The sequence below is a fragment of the Castor canadensis genome, chromosome 7 (genome assembly GCF_047511655.1).
Source record: "Castor canadensis chromosome 7, mCasCan1.hap1v2, whole genome shotgun sequence".
NCBI lineage: Eukaryota > Metazoa > Chordata > Mammalia > Rodentia > Castoridae > Castor > Castor canadensis.
Window position 1 is genome coordinate 138896869 of NC_133392.1, and position 27609 is coordinate 138924477.

General features: G+C 45.5%; 2 protein-coding genes across 10 annotated transcripts in view; one reads left to right on the forward strand and one right to left on the reverse strand.

Moving 5' to 3' along the window:
- Nucleotides 1-5553: 5553 nt before the first annotated feature.
- Nucleotides 5554-16575, forward strand: Fndc5 (fibronectin type III domain containing 5). Of its 3 annotated transcripts, none has more exons than XM_074080680.1 (6): nucleotides 5554-5709; nucleotides 7386-7501; nucleotides 7960-8158; nucleotides 8436-8525; nucleotides 10461-10594; nucleotides 10762-10914. In XM_074080680.1, the coding sequence occupies exons 1-6, from the start codon at nucleotides 5622-5624 to the stop codon at nucleotides 10843-10845; spliced, it is 711 nt and encodes a 236-aa protein (XP_073936781.1). In that variant the 5' UTR covers nucleotides 5554-5621; the 3' UTR covers nucleotides 10846-10914. The 3 variants fall into 3 exon arrangements, with proteins under 3 accessions (XP_073936781.1, XP_073936783.1, XP_073936782.1); XM_074080682.1 differs by lacking the exon at nucleotides 10762-10914 and adding an exon at nucleotides 10937-16575 and having other exon boundaries at nucleotides 5556-5709; XM_074080681.1 differs by lacking the exon at nucleotides 10762-10914 and adding an exon at nucleotides 11504-16575 and having other exon boundaries at nucleotides 5556-5709.
- Nucleotides 16223-27609, reverse strand: part of S100pbp (S100P binding protein) — a 33899-nt gene continuing 22512 nt past the window's right edge. For 5 of the 7 annotated variants that reach the window (XM_074080675.1, XM_020173971.2, XM_020173969.2 and 2 more), the window contains 2 exons: nucleotides 21282-21366; nucleotides 16223-18780 (listed from right to left, as the gene is read on the reverse strand). In XM_074080675.1, coding sequence (XP_073936776.1) covers nucleotides 18639-18780; nucleotides 21282-21366 — 227 coding nt within the window. In that variant the 3' untranslated portion in view covers nucleotides 16223-18638. Of the gene's footprint in view, nucleotides 18781-20829; nucleotides 20905-21281; nucleotides 21367-27609 lie in introns of all 7 variants that reach the window. The other 2 variants (XM_074080678.1, XM_074080679.1) reach the window with 2 other exon arrangements.

Below are 27609 nucleotides of genomic sequence, written 5' to 3' on the forward strand. Positions count from 1 at the left end.
TTACAACTGGGGCTGGAGTTGTAGCTCGACCCCCAGACCCCCAGTAAGGTATGCTACAGCTGTCACTACTTCTAACACCAATTGATCTTCACCGAATCCACGTAGAACCCAGCGAGGCAGGCACTGTTGGGCCCACTTATAGATGAGGAAACTGAGGCTGGCCGACTTGTGCACAGCTCTAGGGCAGCAGGATCCAAGCTCTGCCTGGCTGCTGAGTCTGTGATTTGCCCCTTGGGAGATGTTGTTCTATGTGGTGTTCCAGGGGGCTCAGGCTTTTCCAGCTGGGACGCTCCCTTCCTGGGGTTCACGATGGCTGGACTGGGTGCCCTCTGCTGGCCATGTCCTGGCTCTACAGCCATGCTTCCTTAGAGAACAGGCCATGTTGGGGCGGGGGAGGGAGCGGCTGAGCTGAGGAGTGAGCCTGAGGCTTTTGTCCTTCACCCACTCTCTGTTAGGGAAGATGTCTCACAATAGGCCTCTACTTCCTGCACCTTCCCCCTGGCGTGGGGGAAACCTCACAATAGCGATGCTGGCCCCATCTTGAAAGTCCTTCGTGACTGTTGTGTGTAGCTGAGATTCTGTCTCCAAAGGTAAAACTAGGGTCCTGCTTTGAGCCATGAGGCAGCCATAGCTGGCTCTGTGACCTTGGGGGGATTCCCAGCCTCCCTGAGCGCTGTCAGATGGAGCCTATCTTTGCAGACTAAAGGTCCAAAGAGATCTGAAGTCTACTCTATTCAATTAGAAGTTCTGCCCTCACCTCTCCTCCTCCGCCCTTCCTTTCTCTCTTCCTCTTTTCTCCCCCGCTGCCATCTCCCCCATTCCGTGGTATGGATTAGCATCTCCTTTCCGAAGGCTCAGAGAGGTGGAATTACTGCCTAGCATCACTCACCAGGTGTTTGTGGTTTCAGAATCTAAGCCAGAAAACTGACCCCTGTCACTCCCCCCTTCCCTGCCCCTCTCTCCTCACTCCTCCTGTGGGTCTCATCTATTGGCCGCTCCTACTAAAAAAGTGCCCCAGGTCCTCCATCCTCTCTCTCCCTGTCCCCTGCCTGTCTCCTGCCCCACCCAGGTCAAGAGCCTCATTTCTGGCCCCGTGTCTGCAGCAGCCTCCCTGTCTCCTCACAGGTAACCTGTGTTTTCTGCAGTTTGGTCTCTACACTGGAGCAAGCAAAGTAAATCTTTTAAAATGTGAATCTATCAATCATGACTGCTTCTTGGAGCCAGTGGAATTTCATTGCCAGTGCAATTAGTCTAAATCCCCTGTGCTATCCAACCTCAGCTGCCCTCACTTCCACCATCTTGCTCATAAAACTCCAGTCTCTCTGGCTTCTTTCAGTGTCTGTAACATGCCAAGCTTGCCTTGTGCCCCAGGGCCTTTGTACTTGCTGTCCCTGTGGCTGGAGCATCCTTCCTGTTGTGTGTCATTCCTGCCTCCTTTTCCTTCTGCAGGTCTCAGTTCAGATGACACGCTCCAACTCACACCACCAAACACTGTCACAGCCTTTCAAATCTAGTCTCGTTTTTCCTGCTCCCAGTGTCCCAGCCCAGAGCCTATAACTCCTCCTTGTCTCCCCTGTTGTGTCCCTTGCTCCCCTCCACATAAACACTGCTCTCCCAGGTGCAGGGCCAATGATTCCTTTTCCCTCTGCCCTTTCCCCTCCCTTTCTGGTTCCCACTATCAGTATTCATTAAGCATGGGCATCACCTCCTCCTAGAGGCCCTGCTTGTTTCCTCTCAAGTGAATACTCTTTTCTGACCCCATAGATGTGAGGTGCCTCCTGTTCTAGAATGCAGTCCCCTCTCTGTATTCTAAAAATATCTCTTCCCTCTTTCCCAACCATGGGAGCTGCTCACAGCTAGGACCAGTCTTGTTCATCACAATGTCCTCAGCATCCAGCCTGTCACATGGACCTGGGCTGGCCTCATCATTGTCATTATGGGAATTTTTGAGATTCGACAGGCAACACCAGTGTCTACCAGCTATATGACAATGGCAAATCAATTCTCTTTGAGTCTCAGTTTCTTAATCTATGAAATGGGTACAATAATCGCAACATCTCAGAGTTCTTCAAGGAGTCTTCTCTTATGTGTGAAATGTGCCAGAATGTGGAAAGTGTTGGGTGAGTGGTAGGTCCCTTTCCTTGTGTAGTCTCAGCTCTGAGCTTTGCAAATGCTGCTGTGAGCAATGAGCCCTTCAGGGACAGATGTCCTCTGATGATCCCTGGGCCAGGACCCCTATCCTGAGAGGTCTTTAGAGGTGTGAGGAAGTGACAGGCATGCCAGATCACTGAACTTGGAGCCACATAAATGAATTTGAGACATTCATAATTCACTAGCTGTGTGACTCAGGGCAAGTCTCTTTATGTCTCTGATCCTCAGCTTCTTGATCTAGAATGATGGCTAGTAATGCCTAAGACTCCAAATAATATGTGTGAAGATCCAAGTTCTCCTCTAGAAAGAGGAGCCACATCTCAGTGGTTACCTGGGATGTGGCTTGGGCACCTGCAGCTGAACTAATTGCTGAGACTCTGGACAGCTCTTTTTTGTTTTGCTTTATTTTTTGGTGATACTAGGGTTTAAACTCAGGGCTTTGTGCTTGCTAGGCAGGCACTCTACCACTTGAGCCACCATGTCTCTAGTATGTGTTGAGTATTTTCGAGATAGGGTCTCACTTTCATTTTGCTGGGAGCTGGCCTTGAGCCTGGATCCTCCTGATCTGTCTCTGGACAGTTTGTGACCCTCCAGGTGCCACTGTAAGTGACCAGCCAGCCCCCTTAGATCATCTATGAATTCTTCCAGGTGGAGACCAGCGAGCAGCTTGGGAACACCAAGGCCCACCCTTCAGCTCCACCTTGATCCCCGATAATTTGTTCATTTATTATTTCAAATGTTGCCCAGAGCCTGATACAAAATAGGGGCTCAATAAGAACATGTTGGAAGAATGAATTTATTCCATACAGGCAGCAAACATTACTGACCACCTAACTGTATGTTTGGCCCTGTGCTAAGGGATGGAGTAAAATGGCGTGCATAAAGCAACCAGTGCTGACAGCTCCCTCCCAGGCTCACCCCAGTTGCCTTTTCAGGTCCTCCCAGCTCTTCCTGCCATCAACACAGCTCGCACTGGCTGCCAGGCTCCAGGCACCAGGGCTTCTTCGCAGTATTGAGGTAGTGCCCAAGTCCCTCGTGAGCCCCGAGTCACAACTCCCCCAAATCCTCCCTGTCTTCCCTGCCGCCTTCCCTCCCTACCTCAAGCCCTCGGATGCTACCATCTCCCCCTCCCAATGCCCTACATCTGCCTGGGGTTTTGCCCAGAGCGGCCAGCAGGTGGCGCTAAGGCTCCCCTTTCCCCACTGCCGGACTAAAGGCCAGACCCACCAGGACCCTCTCCCTCCCTTCCTCCTCCGCGGGAACAAAAGTGGATTCTGTGACCTCTAACTGACCCCTTTCCTTCCTGCCGCTCCTGTGATGGAGAAGTGAGGAGGCTCCAGTTGCTCCTGCAGGCCCCCTAGTTGGGGAAGGGGGGAGGAAGCAGGGGGTCCCTAGGGGCCAAGCAGCAGCTGGTGGGGCGGGACCGGTAGGGCGGGGCAGGCAGGCAGCAGCTGCCAAGAGAGAAAGAGAGAGAAAAAGGAGAGGGAAGGTGTTCTGGCTCCCGGCTCCTATCTCAGGCAGGGTGAGGGCCTAGCTGAAGCTCAGTCCCAGGACAAGGTAGGTGGCTGAGGAAACAGATGGGGCTGAGGAGGTGGGGTGGGGGTGGGGCTGAGGAGGTGGGGTGGGGGTGGGGCTGGGGGTGGGGAACAGTCAGGCTGCAACAGTGGGGCAGGCTTGAGGGTACATTGGCAAGGTGGTAAGGTTCTGTAGCTCAGTGAGAAACCCCGCCCAACCTCCTCTCACTGCACCCATCCCAAAGGGACCAGGTAGAAACTTGGTGGCCAGAGGAAGTAGTCCTGGGTGGGCATTAGGAGAGGGGAGTTGTTCCATTGCTGCTCTAGTCTCACTGTGTGACTTGGCACCAGGTGCTTCCATTTCTGTACCTCAGTTTCTTAATCTAAACCTGAGTGTGTGTGTGTGTGTGTGTGTGTGTGTGTGTGTGTGTGTGTGTGTGTAGGGGTGAAGACCTTCTGTGGGATGACAGCAAGGGGCCCTCTTTCAAAGAGCTAGCTCTTTCCCAGACTCTGGAAGACCTTTACAACAAAGGAGCCCCCCCCCCCCAATGGTGCAATTTTGGATAGTGGGGACAGGGTGCAAAGTGTCCTGGGAACCTGGTCCTTGCCTCTCTCCTCCACCTCATTTCTCTGGGACTTGAGTTAGAGCATGGAGAATGGATACAATGGGGAATGGGTGGCTTCTCTAGCTGCCTGGTGCCCCCAGGTCTTCTCATTAGGAAGAGGGTAGTGGGTGTCAGGTGAGGGCAGCTCTCTGCCCTAGGATCAGAAAAGGAATGGGTTGGACAGGAGGGTGTGTGAGGACACAGGTAGGCATTTGGATGTCCCCAAGGTAATGTGGCTGCCAGCCTCCACCCCTGCACTACTTACAGCCATTAGTTCAATCACTGCTCTCATACACAATGCCAGGTCAAAATGGCTGTGGGATCCTAAGAGCTTCTCCCACCCCATCCTCTGGCCTACTGTTCTTGGAGAAAGATCGTTCCACATTGTTCTCTGGCAGGGAAGGTGCGGCCACAGGTAGATTCTAGAATCTCTGGGATCCTGAGTCACTCTGGGCGGGGGACAGTTTCTCCCTGAACAGTTTTGGGAATCAGAACCAGCTGGGTTCAAATCCTGACTGTAGTGGATCCCTGCAAGGTACCTGTCCAAGTCGCAGTCTCCACCTGCGTAAAAGGTGCTCAGTAAAGTGCGCCCTTATGGGGTTGCAGTGAGATTAAGCCCCACACGCAAGGAAGGCCCAGCACGGTAACTGCAACTTAGCAGGTGCTCCTGATGGAGGTGAAAACGGAGGTGCAAAGAAGGGAAAGGACTGCCCTGGGGTTGAGAACTAAACTCGCGTGAGTCACTTCTGGCCCCAACATACACATGGGCACCTGCTTATGCACCCTAGCTCCTTTTATGGTCACCCTCTGCCCACTCCTGTCCCAGCCAGCAAGGCCTGGGGAGAAGTGAGAGGTGGGGACCCCAAGTCGCTTTGAGGCGGGGGCATAGATGAGCATCTCCGTGGCCCTCGTCCTCCCGGAGGAAAGGGCACGGATAGAGATGGGTCAGGGCCGGGGTTGGAGCTGACCGCGGTGGGAAGCTGCGGCTCCCGCACCTGCGAGAGGGTGGGAGCCACGAGTCCGCGAAGCCCCTTGGTGCCTGGCCGCGGACGGAATGGGATCCACGGCAGGAGTCGGGGCGCTATCCGCCCCTCACCCCGCCCCCGCGCATCTCCCCGCAGCGGGGGCGCCCCGCCCCCCGGGCGCCCGACGTGGACGCCGCCGCCGCCGCCGCCGCCGCCGCCGCCGCGCGGGAGTCGCTGTCCGCGGAGTCGATATGCAGGCGGCGCGGGGCGGCGCGGGGCGGCCGGGCCGGGCGGGCCGCGGGCCGGAGCGCGAGAGCGAGCGGCCGCTGAGCGCCGGAACCGTGTCCCCCTGCGCCGCCCCGGGCCCGCCGACTGGAGGAGCCGCCATGCACCCCGGGCCACCGTGTCCCTGGCCGCCCCGCGCCGCGCTCCGCCTGTGGCTGGGCTGCGTCTGCTTCGCGCTGGTGCAGGCGGGTAAGGGGGCCCGGGCGGGGGGGCCAGGGGGCCGGGCACCAGGGCAGCCTCCTTTCCCGCCCTGCCACCTGAGAGTCCTTGGTTCCCTTCCTGCTTCCTAAGGCCCTCCTGTCTCACCTGCTTACTGCTCCCCTAACCCGACCCCAGTACTCCGTACCTTCTTGACCCCTAGACCCGTCCTTCAGCCTCTGAACCCCTTCCTATCACCTTGGCCCCGGGTTTTTAGGGTCTTGTGACCCCTGATCGCTTAATCCAATCCCCTTTAACCCCAAGTCTTTGCCTTAGCTTCCCTAGCTTCCTTTTCTGGCCCAAGGAGCAGATGAGGACACCAGTCTCCCCACCTTTGGGCCTCTCTCCCTGTCCCCAAAGACCTCTCAAAGCCCCACAGGCAACTGCACATGGATGTGCAGGAGCAGTGTGAAGGGGATAGAGACTGGTATCTGAGGGTACAGGGTAATGGTGGGCCCCCCCAGCCTGGTGCAGTGTCTGGCCCACCCAGGGGCCCCAACCTTTCCTGATGCCCTATGCCTTCCTCATCTCTCCCTCTACTCATCTACCTGTCTGTGTGCTCTCACCCTGGCTTTTTTTTTTTTTTTTTTTTGGCAATACTGGGGCTTGAACTCAAGGCCTACACCTTGAGCCACTCCACCAGCCCTTTTTTGTGATGGGTTTTTTCGAGATAGGGTCTCATGAACTATTTGCCCAGGTTGGCTTTGAAACTCAATCTTCCTGATCTCTGCCTCCTGAGTAGCTAGGATTATAGGCATGAGCCACCAGCACCTGGCCTTTTCTGCTTTTGTCTCTAACCCTCCACTTATCTGCTCTTTAGGTCTGTCTGCAGCCACCTGTCTGTGTCCTTCAGTCCCTTTTTATCTCCATGTCTGGCTCAACCCCTGGGCCTCAAGTCTGTGGGGTGCCGCGTTACTACTCAGGCCCTGTTCTTCTTTTTGCAGCACCGGCCCACTGGGAGACCCAGAGGTCTTTGTGATTCCACTCCCCTCTCCTGGGAGGGTCCAAGCTTTCCCAGTGGCTCTGATCCCCAATCCATCCTCTTCCCCCACCCAGAAGGCCTTGCCCTGTCCACTTGACTCTCCACTGAGGGGCCCTGCTCTGAATAGCTCCCTCCCCTCCTGCCCCTTGGGGCTGGCAGACTGTAGAAAAGAGGCTCATGTAGACCTCTCCCCAAGCTGCATTCTGCCCAGCTCACCATAGTGCTGGGGATTTCCTCTGTTGCCCCTCACTCCCATCCCAGGGCTTACCCTTGCCTGGCTCTTTTCCACCTCTGGGTCATACTCCTTTCCTCAAGGTCACTCACTTGCCAGTGCCGGACTGTACAAAGAGCACTGGGTTGGGAGTCCTTTTGACTGATTCAGCTTCTGCAATCCCATTCACCTCCATACCTAATTACCCAGTAATCAGATCTGGCCCAGGCCCATCAGTTTTAGCCTTAGACCCCTGGCAGGGCCAGCCAATGGCTAGCAGAGGTTTCCATTATAGACATAGACACAAGGAACCTGGGGGCAGGAACTAAGAGTCATGTAGCACATTGGAGGCCATGGGTTCTTCCTTCCCAAGAGGCATAGCTTTCCCTGGGTTTCCCTTTCTCACTTATGAAACAGTGAGGCTGGGCCTCACAGCAGGGGACACTCAGGCTCAGGTGTCTCCTCACCCCACAGATAGCCCCTCGGCCCCTGTGAATGTCACTGTCAGGCACCTCAAGGCCAACTCTGCAGTGGTCAGCTGGGATGTCTTGGAGGATGAGGTTGTCATCGGATTTGCCATCTCTCAGCAGGTAACTAACTCTTGAAGGTCCTTGGGAGGGAAGGACCCGTTAAGATAGTTACAAAGAGGGGTGGAGGGTGGTAGTAGGTGCAAAAATAGGAGAAAGGAACACAGGGCAAGAAACAGGGGCAGCAAGTTGCACATTTGGCTTGAGCTAAAAGAGTCTCAGTCAAGAGGAGGGTCAGGAGCTCTCAGCTGGGGCAGGGGAATTCAGGTCAGAGCATGGGTCTAACCTCAACATACACAGATGTTTTAGATCTGGCTCCAGTTCTCATTAGTTGTGTGGAAGTTGTTGTTACAGCAACTTCCCTAACCTCTCTGAACTGGTTTACTCAGCTGTATGGAGATAGTGATACCCAAAGTGATGGGATGATTGTGCACATGTACAAGGGGTTTGCCATTGCTGGGAGATGCGCAACCGTGGGGTTGGTGCCTGGGTACTGACATGCCCTGCCCTTGCCTTTCCAGAAGAAGGATGTGAGGATGCTGCGCTTCATCCAGGAGGTGAACACCACCACCCGCTCGTGTGCCCTTTGGGACCTGGAGGAGGACACAGAGTACATCGTGCATGTGCAGGCCATCTCCATTCAGGGCCAGAGCCCAGCTAGCGAGCCCGTGCTCTTCAAGACCCCACGAGAGGCTGAGAAGATGGCCTCCAAAAACAAAGGCAGGCCCAGGGCATACTGGAGGAACAGGGTGGGGCAGTTGGGCCAGGAGAGTAGGTAGCATGAGGAAAGCCAAGCCAAGCAAAATAGCATGAAAAGGTTCACTTTTGAATTATTGAGTTTTATTGCTGCCACCCCAAGCATCAGTACATCCCCCCAGGACCTCTTTATGTCTGATACGTAGGCACCTATAGAGATAAGCATTTATTGTCAAGGACTTGGGCCTAGAGGAGTGGCTGGGGAGGCAAGATGCCCTGGACCATTGTCTCTTCCCCACAGATGAGGTTACCATGAAGGAGATGGGGAGGAATCAACAGTTGCGGACAGGCGAGGTGCTGATCATCGTTGTGGTCCTCTTCATGTGGGCAGGTGAGTCAGGCTTCCAAGCTCTTCTTCATTTACCCTTGGGAAACCAGAAATCCTGACCAGATTCCTATTCTCCAAGTGACCCAGGGTAAGGGGCTTGGAGATATGAGACAAGAGGTGAAAAGTCTCTGAGTCCTGCCTGGGACAGCTCTGGGTGCCAAATCTGATCCCTTCTCCAATCTACTCCACCTAACACATAGCATATTGCTAGCTGCCTTGTTTGATTATATGAGGTACTTGCCTTTCCCCTCTTAGACGTGGTTCAGCCTCCTGGGATGGATACATCCACAGGCCTCATACCTTCTGACTATGGCTTCAGCCTTCTCCTTCTGGGTTACTTGGGTCTCCAAAGGCTTCAGGCCTGGGCAGCTAAGGGGAAGTCACTGCCCGGCCTCAGGCTTGGAACTCTCTGCTCACCTACCCATCCTTCTAGATCCAGATCTAAGCCTACCCCATGGGCACTCCCCTATTCACCCATGGGAATGACCTTCCTGTCTCTGTGCAACACCAGCACACTGTTTGCTCCTTTTTAGCACTTATGTAAGTTAGTTGGGCTCATGGTGCTCTTTTCCATTATCTGTGAGCTACCTGAGGATAAAGTCCAAGTGTCATTCATCTCTACTCAACCAGCATTTATTGAACAGCCAGTCCATTCCAAACAGTAGTGTTACAGTCATGACTAAGAGCCCTGCACTTGCAAGGATCTGTCTTGGAGAAGCCAGGTCCAAGCTTAACTGCAATTCAATAAGATGAGCACTATAATGAGAGAGCAGAGGAGAGGAAATTAATTCTAGGGCTAGTATAAATCAAGGAAAATTCTTCATGGAGTGCTTGGGGGTGGGACTCAGTGGTAGAGTGCTCGCCTAGCGTGCATTAAGGCCTTGTATTCAAGTCACAGCACTGAAAAAAAAATACAGAGTGGATATAACATGGGGTTTGAGCTCTGAAGGATGAATAGGAACTCACCAGGTAGTCAAAGCTGAGGGATGTTCTGAGTATGGTACAAATTAAGCTTAGTCTGGCTCAGTGCAGCTGCAACCTGTGAGAGAAGGTGAAGTATAGGGGAGAAAAGGCCAGTGAGGCTGTGGACTGGACTCTTGACAGATTTGAACACCATGCTAAACCATTTGGCTGAAAGGAAGGCTCTGTTGAAGAACCATTTGGAAAAAAAAATATTCCTTAGGCACATAGAAAAATAAAGGTTTATACAAAAGAGGTTTGTATATGGCACATTATTAGGCTTGGCACAGACAATATCTACCTAACCATAATAATATAAACATAGAGAATTAACTCCAAATTGTAATTCTGTTAGGATGAAGTAGGGGAAAGTCAAGAGATATCTGAAATAGATTAAGAAATGACACTATAATGTAGAGGTAAAATGAGGAGCATGTCTAAAAGAATTGGAGCTGGCTGCCTTAACTTTTTGAGAGCTCTGACTCTCAAAAATATTATTAGCTAGATAAAACTAAGCCCTGGAGTTTACCTCCCAGCAGTACCACAGTGATCTCGAGTTAAGCTAGTTCAACTCTCACCACTGTCCTCACTTGTAACCCAGGACTGATAATAGGTACCCCCATCGAGTTGTGAGGATTGAGATCAAATATGTTAGTACACAGCACAGGACCTGGCACATGATCAACAAATGCTATTATTTTTTTTGCTTTTCCCTAAATAAAAGGTAACTGTCATAGTTTAAAAGTTGGGGGGAAGAGATATAATCAGATGCATGCTTGCATGATGTGGGAGGATCAGCCCAGCAGCAGTGAAAGGGATGGCTGGTGAGGAGACAGGTGGAAACAGGAGCCAGAGGCAGGATGGAGGCTGCAGTAGTGTAGAGACCATCTGGAGAGACAGCCAGCAAGCTCTGGTAGGGATGAAGCACGCAAGGGACGAACTCAGGCCCTCACCTCTGTTTCTACTTTACCTCCCCAGGTGTGATCGCCCTCTTCTGCCGCCAGTATGACATTATCAAGGATAATGAGCCCAATAACAACAAAGAAAAAACAAAGAATGCATCAGAAACCAGCACACCAGAGCACCAGGGCGGGGGTCTCCTCCGCAGCAAGGTGAGGGCAAGACCTGGACTGGGTGGGTGGCCCTGTGCCTTGTCCCTGGACTGCAGAAGGGGTCAGCTTAGGGTCTGGCATGGCTGCAGCTGAGCAGAGCCAAGCTTGGCTGCTGCCTGTATGACACAGAACACTGCAAATTAATTTTGGATCCTCTCCTTTTACAGGATGCCAGGAGCCAGTGGTGGTCTAAAAAAAATAAAACAGCCAGTGGGAAGGGCAGAGGATTTGGTGTGGGACTGCAAGAGTAGGGGGTGTTTGGCTTATTTCTGCTCCTACTGTGCTATGTGCCTTGGGTAGGTACTTCACCTCTGTACCTTCATTTCCTCTTCTGTGAAACAGATATGAAACCTTTTCAGTGTTGTTCTGAGCAGCTCAGAAGAAAGCACAAAATGTGAGGATCTCATGGCTCTGCCGACGATTATCCAACAAACACCTGGCCCTCTCTGCATCTCCTTTTCCATCTTCTTATATCTTCTGGCTTATTGTCTTCTCTCTTGGCTTCTCACTTTCTGGTGCCTTTTCCCTTTGTGGCACCTTTTTCCAAAGCCTCTTATTAACCCCCATCTCTAGAAGCACCTCAACAATGTCAGTGGCTGAGGCTGTACAGAAGCAGATCTGCAGGATGTGAGAGAAACAGCCAGAGGGATGACTGCTGGGGGCAACTGGGTACCAGGACTCTGGGCCCAGGACTCGGCTTGGGCATTCAGCTGAGCAAAGCTGAAGGCTGGGTGTGAAAAAGACATATACAAGACCTCCAGACAGCACTACTCTTTCTTCCATGAGGGACAAGAGCTTGGCTTTTAGGCTGCAGCCCTGCTGCTCCCTTCTTCCTCCTGTCCTGTTTCCCACCTTGCAAGAAGTCTATTCAATTAGCTTTGGCCGCTTCTCTCATTTTTTTCCTCTTAGTTTCCTAACAAGCCCTCAGTGAACATCATCGAAGCATGACTGCCTATCTGCAGGAAGAAGGATTTCATTTTTCTTCCCAGCTGGTCCCTGCGTCCTGGGCACAGGGAGAGGGCCAACTGCAACAAGTGAAGAAAGCACAGCTAGTCCCAGTTCTCCCCTTTCCCCCACAGTCTGGTGAAAGAGGCTGAACTACAACCCAAATTCTGCAAAAAATATACAAGCCACAAAACTAAAAGGCCTGGTCCCATTCTGGAAAAGGCAAAGCTGCATGAGACACAGCCTTCTGCCTCCTTGCTTCTCTTGGACTGGCTTCCTGAGAAAATGCACAAAGCTCCATAAGATGACAAGGCATCAAGACTGACTTGAGCTGTGTCTTTCAGACCAAGGAGCACCAGGGAAGCTGTAGGGCTGCCTGTGTTGCAGTCATGGCCCCATTAAGCCTTTTCTGGATCCAGCCATTCAAGGCCTTGTTTGTGGTATGAAGTACACCTTTGCAAGTATGTAATATGTTACCTGTTTTATCTCTTTTGGAAAACAAATAGGAGGGCCCCACTCTTGAGGGCAGAGGATTCAACCAAGACCTAGCTGGGCACCCACATCCTGCATCTTCTTTGACCCTTACTTGATGGTAAGATCATCAGTGTGGGGTCTTAAAGAGACCTAGAAGGTACTGCACATTTTTAAAGGAAGCATCTCTTGGGAGTTTCAGCAGTGCCAGCTTGGACAACTGAAAGGGCACATCCACATTTGGTATCCTGGGGCTGCTAAGCCACCTTCTGGAGTGGAAGCTGCTGGAAGGCAGGCCTGAGCCATTCACCACAGAAAGGCAAAGCAGCCTTAGTCACTATTGGCCTCTGGGATCGTCATACCTTGCTATCTCATCCAGGGTTCTGAGTTATCCAGGGTCCTCATGTCCTTTCCTAGAGCCTAAGTGTTGTATGGTGACAGGTGTCTCTGCTGTTCCTTTCTGGTTAAAAAAAAAAAAAAAATGGTGCTTGATGAGGAAAGGCACTCCGTGGGACTGACACTTTATGGCTGCCAAATGCCTGCATGGGAAGAGGCGGACTCTGCCATCTTCCTTTGGTGGCAAAGGAGGGGATTGTGGGAGGAATGACTAGCATGAGCCTGGCACACAGTAGGCACTCAGTAAATATTTGTTGCACTAAATAATAATAGCACTGGCCCCCAAGCCAGAGAGAGCTGAAAGCCATCACCCAATGACCGCCTCTTCCTTCCGGTCTATAAGAGCTCTCAAGGCTGGTCAGCCACCACTCTGCTTTGTCCACAAAGTGTGGCAGCACAGGAGGAGAGACAGGATAAAGGGCAGATGTCAGCAATACTAAGGGCTTCCTCAAGGGAGGGCATGAGGCTCCACTCATTGTCTTGTGACTTCCATCCCTGCTGAATGGGGCTGCAAGGCCAAGGCTCCTTAAGAGAGAGGTCCTTACCTCTGATCCAGTTAGAGCAATAACCACTTTTTAAATGTAAAATAAAAAGACAAATGAAAAGGCACATCCTTGTCTTCTGGTAAATGCCCAAATGTTGCCCTCTTTTTCTGGCAATTGGCAGCAAGTCAGGATGTGTGGAGGAGGGAATCAGTTCTCTGTTCCATTTTGGCCTGCAGCTTCTTAGGGACATGCCTGCCAGCCAAGCTGGAGTTGGAAGGGAATTCTCGAACAGATGGGGGGTGCACGTGTAGGAGAAAAAAATAGCTGCTTCATCATCCTCTTTCCTAGGCTCCCCCATGCCCAGTTTGGGCTGCCTCACTGTATAGGTATGCAGACTGGTGCTCAGTTTTTAAAAACAAAGGGTTTTCCCCTCTGGATTGGACTGGGTGCTTTCCCCTGCCAAAAGAATGCAATCCTTGTCTCCCTGGGGTAAGGAAGGAGTGAAGAATTGCAAAGGCTGCTTTCTGCAATTGAGTATTCACAATGTGCTGTTCTAGGCTGTTAAAGGAACATCATTAAGATCCCAACAGCAGGCTGAAAGGCAGAGTAATGATGCCATTAGCCAATGAGTGAACCAGTAAATGGGGCACCTCAAACATTCCTGTCCAGAACTAGGAAGAACTTGGAGACAAAATGTGAGAACAGAGGGAAGCAGGTCTTAGAAGCTGGGTGAAAAAGCAGGGAACAGAAGAGCACACAGAACTCTAAGCCAAACCTTAGAGGTACTTCTTAGGCTCTCTGGACTCATGTAGTGCCAAATGATGGAGAACCACCAAGTCAGTATTAGGGAAAAGGTACTCATCAGTGGGACTTGGGGAGCTCCTGTCCTCAACTTCATCTATGCATCGTAAAGGGTATGAAGGAAGAGAAGCAAACAACACTCCTAGCTTAAAGCTCCATTCCCTTTTATCACCTCCATAAAGGAAAGCAGAGAATAACCAGTTCCTGAATTAGCTGTATTTTCAAAGTCAAACCCTACAGCTATGACTTGGAATGTGGTCCCTTCACCACCTCTCACGTGGAACCGCAAACAATTCCTCACAACTTGAGAAGGCCACAGGCAGCTTTGAGACCAAGAGACCTTACCTGCAGACCACTACAGGCCTGTGGGAAGAATGCAAGACTGAGATACAAGAGACCCTACCTGGTAACCACCTACCACCTTGGACAAGTCACTTACCTGAGAGTGGACTTGTTTCCTTTCTACCAAAAATGGGTTCAAAGCCAGAGTCCACATCTTAGAGGCAAAGAGTATCCTCTTAGAAATAAGAGGGAAGCCCCAGGTTCTAAGGGAAGGAAGAAAGACTGGTAGGTGTTTCCATGAGGTAGGAGTCCTTTCTCCTCCTACTCCTTACCTTTAACCCCTACCTTCTCAGAATGGGCCTCCTCTAGAATTCATTATTAGGATTTCTAATTCAACCCTTTATAGAAATGTGACATCTCAGTAGTCCATTTACTTGATGTTTTGGACATCTACTTTCTCACTCTCTTTAAGCCTATTTGACAATTTTTGGATTTTACTTTTAAGAAATAGCCTCTAAGAACAAATTGCTCTAAAAATGGGACACCATTGCCTCCCCCAGTTCTAGCCCCACTGATTAAAAAAAAGAGTAATTCCCAAATCTGCAGATGTTTGAAGCTAAGTTGGATATCTTTGTGTACAAATAGTTCTTTAGTGATACATGTCAGGACTATCACTTGGACTGCTTTAAAAGTTATCTACAAGATCACATTCCTCCTCCTCAGTGGATGCTGGGGGAGACAACATTTTCTGTTTATGGCACATTTCAGTTGTTATAGGGGTATGTGTGCAGAATAAGTGGGGAGGAATGACAAGGCAGGTGCTTGTTTATTAAGGAATTCCGACACTGACCAGCTGGCACTTCCTATGACAAATGGAAGTTTTATCCTGACAGGTGCATACCTCTGGCACATCCTGGAATCAGCTTAGGAATAATTCTGTTTTTTCTTAGTAAAGCAGGACAACATTAATAAAAACGGAGGACTGTTTTCTAGTTTTAGGTGGTTAGGTTTTCTCTTTGTATAAAAGCTCAAAATGGGTTTGCTGGAGAATAAGCCCATTCCTTGTAGAAAAGGTCCATTTCTTTTTCTCCTCACTTTTCCAATAACATGAAAAGAACTGAGGGTAAGAGACACAGCCATTTCAGAGAATTCAGCCTGGTCTCTGAAACCTTTGACACCTTTAGTAGCAATACATTGCTAAAAAGGAAGTTATTAGATAAAGCATCATATACATGTGACAGGAAACACAGTGAATTTATATAGCTCAAGAGTACCAAATACCTTAGAACTTACCACATTTATATTGTGCCTTTTGCCTGGACTCAAAATATGTATTTTTTTGTCTAGAATATATACACTGGACAACTGGGGGTGGTGACTCACACCTGTAAACCCAACACTTGGGAAGTGGAAGCCTAAGGACTCTGAGTTTGAGGCTAGCCAGTGGTGTGTAGTAAGACCCTGTTTCTAAAAAGAGAGAGAGGAAAAAAAAAAAAAACCAAAAAACTTTTACAGAATAGGCCAGTGAGTCTATCTAAGTATGTTGTTACCTATTTTCTCAGCATGAGTTGGGGTTTTAAAAGCATTGGATAATCTAGGTGACAAGCTATTATTGCCTGCCTTTTTTTCTTGCTCCTGGGGGTTAGTCTAAGAAGCTTAGGTTCACAAAAGAGATCTAAGGAGCGTTCTCTCTTCCATATCTGCTCACATTCATCTAACCTTCACCCCATATTCTGACAGCATCAGTTTCTGGAGAAGTTGGGTTAAGAACAATTATCATTTTTAAACTATTAATTCTGGTTTCTCACATTCTCAAAGAGAGAATGTCCTGGAATAGAATGGCTTTTTTCCTTAATTCGTGCTAGCTCTGGAAAAGCAGACACAGTGATCAACCACACAGCCATGAAAGGAATGCAAGGCACTGCCTGATAAGGGCTGAGCCATTTCCCCCCCTTTGCAAAAACAGCAGCACAGTGATATGTCAGGCTTTCCCCATGTCAGGCTCCTGACATGCACCATATTGTAGCTGCAAATCCCAATGAATTTCAACATTTCTTAACTGCTGGAATGCTTTTCTCAACACTGTAATTTACCCTCAAAAGAATAGGGAGCAAGCACTCTCGCCTTCCCAGAACCATATTCTACTAAATGCCACCCCACTCCCATATCCCACTAATCTATCTACACAAAGGAGGAAGGCAAATAACCCTCCTCCAAAGCCCGCAACAGACGGTCACAGTACATATGCCACTGACAAGAACTTTTATTTCTTTTTAATGACATTAAACACAACTGCTACAAGGGAAAAACATGATAAAGAGGCACCAAACTTCAGTTTCATAATTGATCCTGACAACAACGCAAGTAAATCAGAGCCTGTATTAGATGCAAAACTACAGGTTATTTCAGGCTCATTATAAGTAAACTAAACAGCACATTTTTACTCTGCTTTGTCAAGACCCCTGTGGTGAGAATGTCATCATGGTTGAAGAAATCTAAGTAGGCAGTTAAATACACATAACCCTTACTCAAATTTAAAAATACAGCAAGAATTACACCTGAAATACTAGACTTAGAGGCCAACACCAAATGTAAAATATACACAGCTTTGAAAAAGGATTAAAATTCCAGATTCTATCCATTACCATCTTTAAGGCGAACATGCCAGATAATGAGTTTTCTTTGGCTTTTTCTTCTTAAAGAATACCATGTTAACCACTAGAGAACAGCTCTCTCCTCCCCCAGTCCAACAGATTTAATTAAGCTGCTAAAGCTTTGGAAAAACAGAATTACTTGAGCTAAGAGGAAATGTGATTGTCACATTTTCTAGTTAACCTGTCACTCATTTGATTTGGCAAAGGCAATTCTCTCATTACACATTCAATCTTAAGCCCTCTTGTACCAGCAGGGCAAAAACATCTCAGATTTTTGTCTAAGCAAAATGCTGTCCTTTTATTCCTTGAGTTATGTGTGACAGCTGCAATGCATTTAATTTTAACTATGCTTTGGTTCTAAAGCATGTTTGGCATGTTTCATTCCATCAGGCTAATTTAGAGCAGTTTGGAGAAGTGACCAATGATATAAATGCCAATTATGCTAACTGAGATAAATTCTGACTACATATTTGAATGGAATTTCTCCATTTAATTCCAGTTCCAGAATCTAAAACAAATGTCTAAGGAAAAGAGAATCCTTCACTAGATAAAAACAGTAAACATTTAGGAACATCTATCCAAATTTATTGGAGGGTTGAATGACCAAGCTTTTCCCAAGTCAGTTTCTAAACTGGGGTAGGATGTTTAAGACGGGTTACTCACATACAAAGATGGAGCTGATGAAACAAAACCAGACAGAGGTTACAGCAACTATGAACAACTTTCATAGACAAATAGCAGTGTGAATGCCAGTCTGTAAAACCTTCCAAAAACGTTTAGAGATGTCTATAAAGAAAGAATAACAAACTCCTAAGACATCCATTAAGAAAGATGCACAAAATCTATCAAGTTTGGTTAGAATTCCAAACCTTAAGATCAAATAATGCTTTTATGCACAGGCTCAATCAATTCTGTTAGACCCACTTGAGCAGTTACATGAAACCACGTATTAGGGGCCTGCTGGAATGAGATAGTAACATCTACATCTAGGGTCTAAAAGTACCTGTTAATCAACAATGGAGACTAATGAGTACCTTTCCAAAAGGCTCCCATGGGAAGGAGGTTCTTTGACTAACACACATACTTAAAGTTGGGGTTTAGAAGATGAACACTTCAATAGCACTGGCTGTCATCTAGTCAAGACTAGTGGGCAACTCTTCAATAAGGAGAGGAGGCAAGTCTAACATGATACAGAAATACTGTTTGTAGAACCCTACGTAGAATTGTTACTGGGAATCAAACAAAAAAAGGAAAATCCTTGAAGAACGGCAGAAAAGACAGTCACAATACCACAATGGGGGTTAGTCATCAGTCTTCTGTTAGTTAAGATGTATAAGATCTGTAAACAGTATATGGAAAATAAATTGAACAGAGAATGAAAAAGGCCAATAATAATAATAATAGTAATAGCAACTAATAGGTATAGAAAGGAGAGGCATTTATATTTTTAATTTATCCTTTCAACAGGGTATTTCTCCTTTTCTACTCTACTTCAAATGACCTGACTGCCAACTTTAAAATACTGACAGGTATTCAGAGATTCAGATTTTAAAAGTGGGGTTGGTAAAAGTCACTTATATCTGTTCACAAGTCATCAGCAATAATTAACTCTGGTGCGTAGCCTGGTAAAGAATCTCTTCCTTACAGTAGATTAAAAGATGACTTCTTTTGGGCACCAGAAGTAGGCTTTCTCTGCACAGAGGTGAGTGTTTTGTTGAACCTGGGTATTTTGGCTTAATGCTGGCCTTCAGGAAGCAGCTACCTTCAATTTAAATAAGAAATTTAAAAAAAAAATTGTATCAACTTAACACTGCTTAAATACACATAGACAAACACAAAGTCAGAAGGGTCTTTATATAAAAAAAAATTCAAGTCAGCAATGGGCATTTCTAAAAGGTGACAAGTTCTTTAAATAAAAATCTTACGAAAAATAAATTTCAAAATATACAAAGCACGAAACAGCAAAAGAAAATGAGATGCTTCTCTGGACACAACCCTGGATAGGGACCTTCAATGCTGATGAGATGAGACACATGGACTATATGAGAAATCTGGGAGACGTTGGAACCGATGGTGGCTTCGCTTGTTCCTGTCAACCCACTGAGTCAGACTGTATCTTTGCAGAGGTTTCTGTCGGAACCGTGCATAATTTCTATCGAAAGAGGGAGAATAAAAACAGGAGATATTTCAGGTGGAATGACCATTTATACACAAAAAAGGTCAGCACAACTATTTTAAGAATACCTTTATTTCTAGAAATCAGATAGTAATTTTATATTTGACTATCACAAATGCAGAAGTTTTTATACTATTTTAATTATATGAAAGCCATGTGTATCGTAAGTGCTATTTCCTTCCAACTCTCAGAACCACCTCATTCCCATATAGGTATTATCATGGTATTTGCCACATAAATACAATGTTCTAAGGAAAACTAGTACATAATAATGTTTAAAAGTTGTATATGTGGCTGGGTTTACAGGCATGCACTACTACCCAGCTCCCAATTGGAAAGGTAGCACTTGGAAAGTGGAGGCAGGAGGATTTTGAGTTCAAGGCCAGCCTGGACTACATATTGAGACCCTGTCTCAAAAAAAAAAAAAAATTTGTGGGCTAGGGACATGGCTTAAGTGGTAGAGAGCCTACCTAGCAAATGTGGAAACCCAATGCCAAAAAAAAAAAAAAGTTTTAGTAGAAAAAATGAAAAATAATTTTCTCCCTTCAGTAGCATTTACAGCAGGATCTGTACTTCATTGCTTGCATCAGACCTGTACCTCCAATAGGAGGTACTGCCTCACAGCTCAAGACACACAGTTAAAATTAGAATAAAATTCCCAGAAAAAGTTAAGTCATCATGTGAGTATCACAATGCAAGTTTAGAGACTAAATAATAGCACAGATTCAAAGTAAAGTTTGAAAGCCACAAAGCTAAGCCAGGATCTCAAGTTTGAGGCCAGCTTGTGCTAGATAGTGAAACACTATCTCAAAAACAAAACAAAACAAAAAACTAAATGCATGCTCAAGTGGTAGAGCCCTAAGTTCAAACTCTAGTTATCACACCCCCAAAAAAAATTAAATGAAAAATTAAAAATAAAGGTAAATTATTGGTTCCTTCTTCCCCCAGATTTAATGACTCAAAATCCTTGGAGTCAGGGCCTAGGCATTTGTATTTACAGAAATATCCACAGGTAGTTATGAGGAGTAGCCAAGGTTGAAAGTAATCGATCGTAACAGTACCTGACATCAATCACTATATGCAAGTACTTGTTGAATTCTTTAAACACCTCATCTAATTTAATGCTAGTGAAACCCTATTAGGAAGTACTCTCATCAACTTTTCTTTGCACAAGGAAAACATGCCTAGGTTAAATAAGTTGCCCGAGTAGAATATAGTAGAATAAAGAGAAAAGTCTGGAACTGAATTCATATCTGACTCCAAATTTATATAATGACAATAACTGCATATTGGCTTTTTTTTTTTTTTTTTTTATGAAGTGGTTGGGGATTAAACCCAGGACTTCGCACATGCTAGGAAAGGTTCTACCACCAAGAGCTGGTGGCTCACACCTGTAATCCTAGCTACTCAGGAGAGAGAAATCAGTAAGATCACAGTTCAAAGCCAGCCTGGGCAAATAGTTCGCAAGATCCTGTCTTAAAAAACCCAACACAAAAAAAAGGCTGGTGGAGTGGCTCAAGGTACAGGCCCTGAGTTCAAACTCCAGTGCCCCCCCCAAAAAAAAAAAAAAAAAAGCTCTACCATTGAGCTACACCTCTAGCCCTATCCTGCCATTCTGAGAAGTACTATGATTTTCATGTTCAAAAAACAGCAAGCAGTGGAGCATAGTGGTACATGCCTGTAATCCCAGCATTTGGTAGGGTGAGGGAGAAGAATTGAGAGCTCAAGGCCAATGAAAACTACAGAGTGAGACCCTGTCTCAAAATAAAACAGCAAGGAAGCCAGTGAAACCAGACCCAGTGAACAACAGAAAAAGTAGTAAGAAAGGAGACTGATGAGCCTAAGTCAAAGCATACAGGCCTTTGTAAGGAACTGTGAGAATGGGAAGATAGATGATAAGAAGCCACTAAAAAACACTGAGCAAAGAAGAGAATCTGACTTAGGCTTTAGAAGAATCTCTGGCTACTGAGGAAAGAATAGTAGACAAGCAACAGCAGAAGCAAGGCAAACACTTAGGAGACTTACAATAATCCAGGTGAAATGATGAGAAGTGGTCAGGTTTTGGATATATATGTAGAGCCTATAGGTTTTGCTGATGGACTAAACATGGGATACGAGAGAAAGGAGTCAAAGATGACTACAAGGTTTTTGAATAACTGAATCAATTTGTAAAGCTGCACTGAATCAAGAATCTAGATTTTAGAATTACAAAGCTCTTTTGACATGAATTATTCCAATATCATTTTACTGATGTGGTGACTGGAGAAGTAAAGTGACCTGATCATGCCTGGTTACACACTGTAACGTCAGTATTAGAATTCAAGTTTCCTGAATTTCAGTTTGGTTCTTATTCCATTCTACTGCAATATTTCATTTCCCACCTCTAATTAAACAAGTTGTAACCCCTAACTGCCCACCAACTTTCCTCCTGAAGTCAAATTCTATCCTTTTCATCCCTCTTCAAACCACCCGCTCACCGTGTGGTGAGATCCGAAGGATGCTGCCAGTCTGGATTCTGCATGTGAACTTGATCCATCAGGGTATCTAGTTCCCCTGAAGTACCTGTTATACAGAGAGATCAGTGGTTAGAAAGCAGTTGAGTAAACTATTGTGTCACCCTAGAGCAAAGCATATGCTTTCAGAGATATGGAAAATAGACACTGGTCCCAATGATATCTACTGATTATCACAAGCAGTCAGCACAATAACTACAAGTCAGAGTGAGGATGATCATGCTGAAGCAGTAATGGCATCTACTATTCATTCAACATTAGCTATTACAATGGATGTAAAATTTGGTCCCTAGGAATATGGCAGCGAACAAAACACTGTACTTATCCTCAATTAAATTTAATACAGGAGACAGGTGATTCCAAAATGTGTTCAGTGCCATGTTAGGAGAAATACAGGTGCTAGTGAGATTCAGATTTTGGAATTAAGGAAAGCTCCTTTCATAGGAAGTAAACTGTAAGCAGGGATCTAATAGCTGTATAGAAATTAGTGAGGCTAGTCAGGTAGTCGGCTCATGCCTATAATCCTAGCCAGATGAGAGGCTGAGATTAGGAGGATTATAGTTCACGTAGAGCCCAGGCAAATAGTTTGTAAGACCCCCATCTCCAAAATAACCAGAGCAAAACAGACTGGAGGTGTAGCTTAAGTGGTAGAGCTCCTGCTTTGTGAGCATCTGCTTTCCAAGTGCAAAGTCATGAGTTCAAACACCAGTCCCACACAAAAAAAGAAGAAAGTGAGGCAAAGAGGTGTAGGAGGTTGGGCATCCAAGAGATACTTTGTATTAACTATAATACAAAGACCTAGAGACAAATGATAGCAAAATACACTCAAGAAGCAGGAGTTTGGAACAGATGGAGGTGGGCACTCTTTACTAACAAGAAAAATTGCTAGGGACAATTTCTGAAAAACCTGGGAGCCAAACAATGCATTAGATTAGGGACTTCAGATGTTCTTATTCTTACTTAATTCTAAAAACAATCTTATATGGAGATAGATGTTATTAACATTTCAGAGATAGGAAACTGTGGCTCAGAGAACTGAACTTTAGCCTTAAATGCTTAATAACCCAGAATTCAATTAGATCTTGTGTTCCTGCCACTATGTGATAATACTAACTTACATTTAAGAGCTGAGACTTAAGCTAAAACTCCACAGAAGCAAACAAAACACTAGTTAGGAAACAATTTCTGTAGACCAGTGGTTCTCATACTTTAATATGCACCATAATCAGCTAGATAGATTATAAAATAGATTGATGGTTCCCATTCCAGATAATTATGTAGGTTGGAGTGGGGTCTGAGAATTTAAATTTCTAACACATTCTTAGTGATACTGATGCTGCTGGTCTGAGAACCATGCTTTGAAAACCACCACCCTAAGGCAGGCACCAGTGGCTCTCGCCTGTAATCTTAGCTACTTAAGAGGCTGAGATCCGGATGATCACAGTTGAAGGCCATCCTGGGCAAACAGTTCTCGAGACCCCATCTCCAAAATAACCAGAATAGGCTGGGTGCTGGTGGCTCACGCCTGTAATCTTAGCTACTCAGGAGGCAGAGATCAGGAGAATTAAGGTTTGAAGCCAACCTGGGCAAATTGTTCATGAAACCCTATCTCAAAAATAACACAAAGTCTGGCAGAATAGTTCAAGTGGTAAAGCAACTGCCTAGCAACTGTGAGGCCCTGAGTTCAAACCCCAGTACTGCAAAGATAAATAAATAATCAGAGCAAAATGGACTGGAGGTGTGGCTCAAACGATAAGAGTACCTGCTTCACAAGTGCAAAGCCCCAAGTTTGAACCTCAGTCCCACCAAACAAAAAAATCCACTACTGCCTTAGACACTGGTGACCTTTCTTTCAACTAGTTAACCTGTTTTTCAGTGCCTTCTCTACTGAGCTTTCAGGAATCTAACTAGGCTATAGAACATCTCCTCAGGTTCTAGTAAAGACAACCTTTAGGACCAATTTATTTGAAATCTCGTGAAGTAAAGCTTTGTAGAAAAAGTGTCCACTTTGGAGTTAAGAAGACTTGAGTTAAATTTCCAATCTAGCCACTAGCTAGCTCTGTGACACTTAAATCATTTTACTTCTTGAATATCACTGTACTCATCAATGAAAAATAGACACTAATACTATTTAGCTTGAAGTTAAAGACTGAGGCTACTGTACATAAAAGACCTAGGACACCACCTGGCACACAGCAGATGTGCAGCGAGTGGTAGCCAACATACTGGTGTTATAGCCTCAGGACCATTTTACTTGCAAAGACTGTAAAATCCTTTGATTCAATCACCTTTTATATGTAGGGAAAAATGTTTATTTAATGTATCTATCTACACATAAACTGTGACATATTTTAGAACACTCAAGACTTTTCTAACCATAAAATATTTTTTCAGGAAAAATGTATAGATTGATAACACTATAATTAAAGCTTTCTGTGTAACAACTTATATATTACATAGTACCCCACTAATATATACAACTTTTTTCTTATATGTCAAAAAAGAAATTTTGTGCTGGGTGTGGTGGTACACACCTGTAATCCCAGCACATAAGAGACTGAGAATCACAAGTCTGATGTCAGCCTAAGCTGAAGAAAATAAAGGAAAAAGCATAACCAATGAGAAATAATTGAAAAAAATGAAAAATATAATTGGACAAAACCTTAATGTCTTTTTCTACAAAAATAAGTCTTCATTAAAAAAAAAAAGTCAAAAACATGAGTAGATAATTCACAAAAGTCATAAATGATCAATAAACAGTGAAAAGAATGTTCATTTTACTCGTGTGGAAAGAAAACATATTACTCATATTCCTCATGGAGAAAATATAAACCTGGGGCCAGAGGCATGACTCAAGTGATAGAGCACTTGCCTAGGAAGCACAAGGTCTGAATTCAACCCACAGTGGTGGGGAAAGGGGGGGAGGGTAAACGAAAATACGAATCTGAAGTGCGCTTCCTTTTATTTTGGAGGGTGAAACAGGGTCCCATGACATAGCGCAGTCCAGGGATCTTCCTGTCAGCCTCACAGCTGGCTGGGAAATAAGTTTTCTGGTGGGACTGAGGGTTAAACTCAGGTCCTCAAGTTTGCTATGCAGGTGTTCTACCACTTAAGTCGTCAGTCCTTTTTGCATAGATTATTTTTGAGATATGGTCTCACTTTATGTCTAAGATGGACTGAACCTCATATATGTGGAATGACAGGTGCATACCACTGTACCCAGCCATTGGTTGAGATGGATGCTTTTGATTAGAAAATGCCTTGAGCTGTGGGCCATGACTATAGTTCAAGCTTCTGGGGAGGGTAAAGTAGGATGATCACTTGAGCCTAGGAGTTCCAGGCCAGCCTGGGCAACATAGCAAATACCCTCTCTCTTAAAAAATAAACTAAAACACTCTTTGCCTGGTGGATTTAAGCTAAATCAAAGGTTGCCTTTCCTATCCCCTACTTTCACATGTCTATCAACCTACTCCCTCCTCTATCTTCCTGTCAAAGCATCACCAAAGAAGGGCTGGCAAAAGATGGAAATTCTGTGTCCATCAAAATGGAACCACAAGCAGCTCATGCCTGTATTCCTAGCTACTCAAGCAGCAGAGATCAGGAGGATCACAGTTCAAAACCAGCCAGGCAAGTAGTTCTCGAAATCCCATCTCAAAAATACCAAACACAAAAAAGGGTTGGTAGAGTGGCTCAGTGGTAGAATGCCTGCCTAGCAAGCATGAGACCCTGAGTTTAAATCCTAGTACCATCAAAAAAAGAAAAAATGGAACCACAAGATTACCTGTAGATCATGTCCTTCAACTCACTCATCTCTTACCACTCGGATTCTACAAAATTGTCTGCAATGGAAACTAAAGATATACTATAAACTTCCTATAAAGAAATCTATTCACTTTAGGCCAGACACAGTGGTTCAAGCCTGTAATTTCAGCTACTCAGGAGGCAGAGTTCAGGAGGCCAGCCTAGGCAAAAAGTTCAAGAGACCTTCATCTCAATCAATAAAAGCTGGGCATGGTTGTATATGCCTGTCATCCCAGCTATAGGAAACATAAAATAGAAGGATTGTGGTCCAGACAAGCCCAGGCATAAATGCCAAACCCTATCCCCAAAATAACTAAAGCAAAAAGGGCTGGGGTATGGTTAAGGTGGTAAAGAGTACCAAACATGAAGCCGTGAGTTCAGCCCAGGGCTGAAAAAAAAAAAATCTATTCACTTTAAACAAAGAATGGCCAATTTGGCCAAGGAGCCTAATATTTAAATATTCAACTGCTAGGAATTGAAAACAAGCAGCAGCAATTTACATATTACTTAACCATTTATCAGGTACTTTCCTATGTGCTTTAACCCTATCAACTCGTATTTTCTTGTTTTCTGGCAGTTCCTGGGTTTGAACTCAGGGCCTCATGCTTGCTAAGCAGGCACTTTACCACTTGAGCTACCACACTAGCCAACTCATTTATTTTTTACAAAAATCTTAAAAGGTCTATAAGGTATTTCCCCCATTTTACAAACTTTTTTTTTTTTTTTTGGTGGGACTGGGGTTTGAATCAAGGGCTTCATGGTTGCAAAGTAGGCACTCTATCACTTGAGCCACACCTTTAGTCTGTTTTGCTCTGGTTATTTTGGAAATGGGGGTCTTGTGAATTATTTGCCTGAGCTGGCCTCAAACCTCGATCCTCCAGATCTCAGTCTCCCAAGTAACTAGGACTGCAGGCATAAGCCACCCACACCCAGCCAAATAAACTTTAAAACTACTAAAAAAACAGGCTGGTTGTGGTGGCCCATACCTATAATCCCAGCACTGGGAAGGCTGAGGGAGAAGGGTTGCGAGTTTGAGGCCAGTCTGGGTTACACAGCAAGTTACAGGTCAGCAAGACTCTATCTCAAAACACAAAACAAAAATAAAAAATTAAGGCACAGAAAGGTTAAATAATTTGCACAAGGTCACACAGCTAAAATTTTAATATTATCATAGTTTCCTTAAAATATTTTCTGGTAGATGAGAAAGCAACTATCATATTATAGTATGTCTCTCATATACTCAGTAGCTTGAACATAGCACTAAGTAAACCAAGCTCAATAATTATGTCTCAGTTCACACAATAAGAAATGTAGTTTTCAAGCCAGGCACTGGTGGCTCATGCCTATAATTCTAGCTACTCAGAAGGCAGAGATCAGGAGGATCATAGATCAAAGCCAGCATAGGCAATTAGTTCCCAAGACGATGTCTCAAAAAAACCCATCACAACAAAGGGTTGGTGGTGTAGCTCAAGGTGTAGGCCCTGAATTCAAACCCTAGTACCACCCCCCACCCCCCCAAAAAAGTAGTTTTCAGCCAGGCATGGTGGTGCATACCTATAATCCCAACTACTTGGGATGTGGAGGCAGGAGGATCTCAAATTCCAGACCTTCCTGGACAAAGGCATCAAGTGTCTCAAAAACAATAAAAATAAAAGAGCTGGGGGCATAGTTTAAGTTGTAGAGCGCTTGCCTAGCATATACAAACAAGGCCTACGTTCAATCCCCAATACCATGAAAAAAAAATTAGTTTTAATAGCAGTAAGAACTTACTGCTACACTAGGGTAACCTTTGTTATTAATAGGACTTAATGATCTAGAGATAATAGGGTCTAACATTTATCAAGTACTTCTTATGTGCCATGTTCTCCTTAATGCTTTACATGTATCTGTCATTGAATTCTAACAATCATAAGGGGCAAATGCCATAATCTCCATTTTATTCATGAGTAAACTGAAGCTCAAAAGAGACACTCACCTGTCATCTAATAAATGAGAAAGCCAGGATTCAAACCCAGGTGAGGCTATTAACCCAAAACTCTTATTGTAACTCAGCTTCAATCTCTTCTTCCTCCAAATTTAGAAATGCTAACCAGAATGGGAACATTTAAATTTTCTCTTCTCTTCATAGTCTCTAACAGATGGGGTTTCTTGGACCAACAATCAGTACCATAGTTTTATTTTAAGTTGTGGTTAAAAGGTGGTGAAGACTGTCCTTTGTTTTGTCACTGAGAATGAAACTCATTTAAGAATGAAATTTGGAGGAAAAAAAAAAAAAACCCTAGTATTTTAGTAATGAGATCAGTAATTCATCTAAACCTTAATCAATATAAAGCTGACTGGTGGCTGACAGAGTAGCTCAAGTGGTAGAGGACCTACCTAATAAATGTGAGGTCCTGAGTTGAAACTCCAGTACCACAAAAATAAATAAATAAAGCAAAGCTGACTAGTTTGGAAAAAAATTCAGTTTAATAACTGTACTTAATAAGTTAAA

Bases quoted from the DNA above. Each gene is read 5' to 3' on its own strand.
- Fndc5 (XM_074080680.1), top strand. From the start codon at position 5,622: ATGCACCCCGGGCCACCGTGTCCCTGGCCGCCCCGCGCCGCGCTCCGC. The intron at 7,502-7,959 runs GTAACTAACTCT...TTGCCTTTCCAG, and splicing joins GATTTGCCATCTCTCAGCAG to AAGAAGGATGTGAGGATGCT. The intron at 8,159-8,435 runs GCAGGCCCAGGG...TCTTCCCCACAG, and splicing joins GATGGCCTCCAAAAACAAAG to ATGAGGTTACCATGAAGGAG.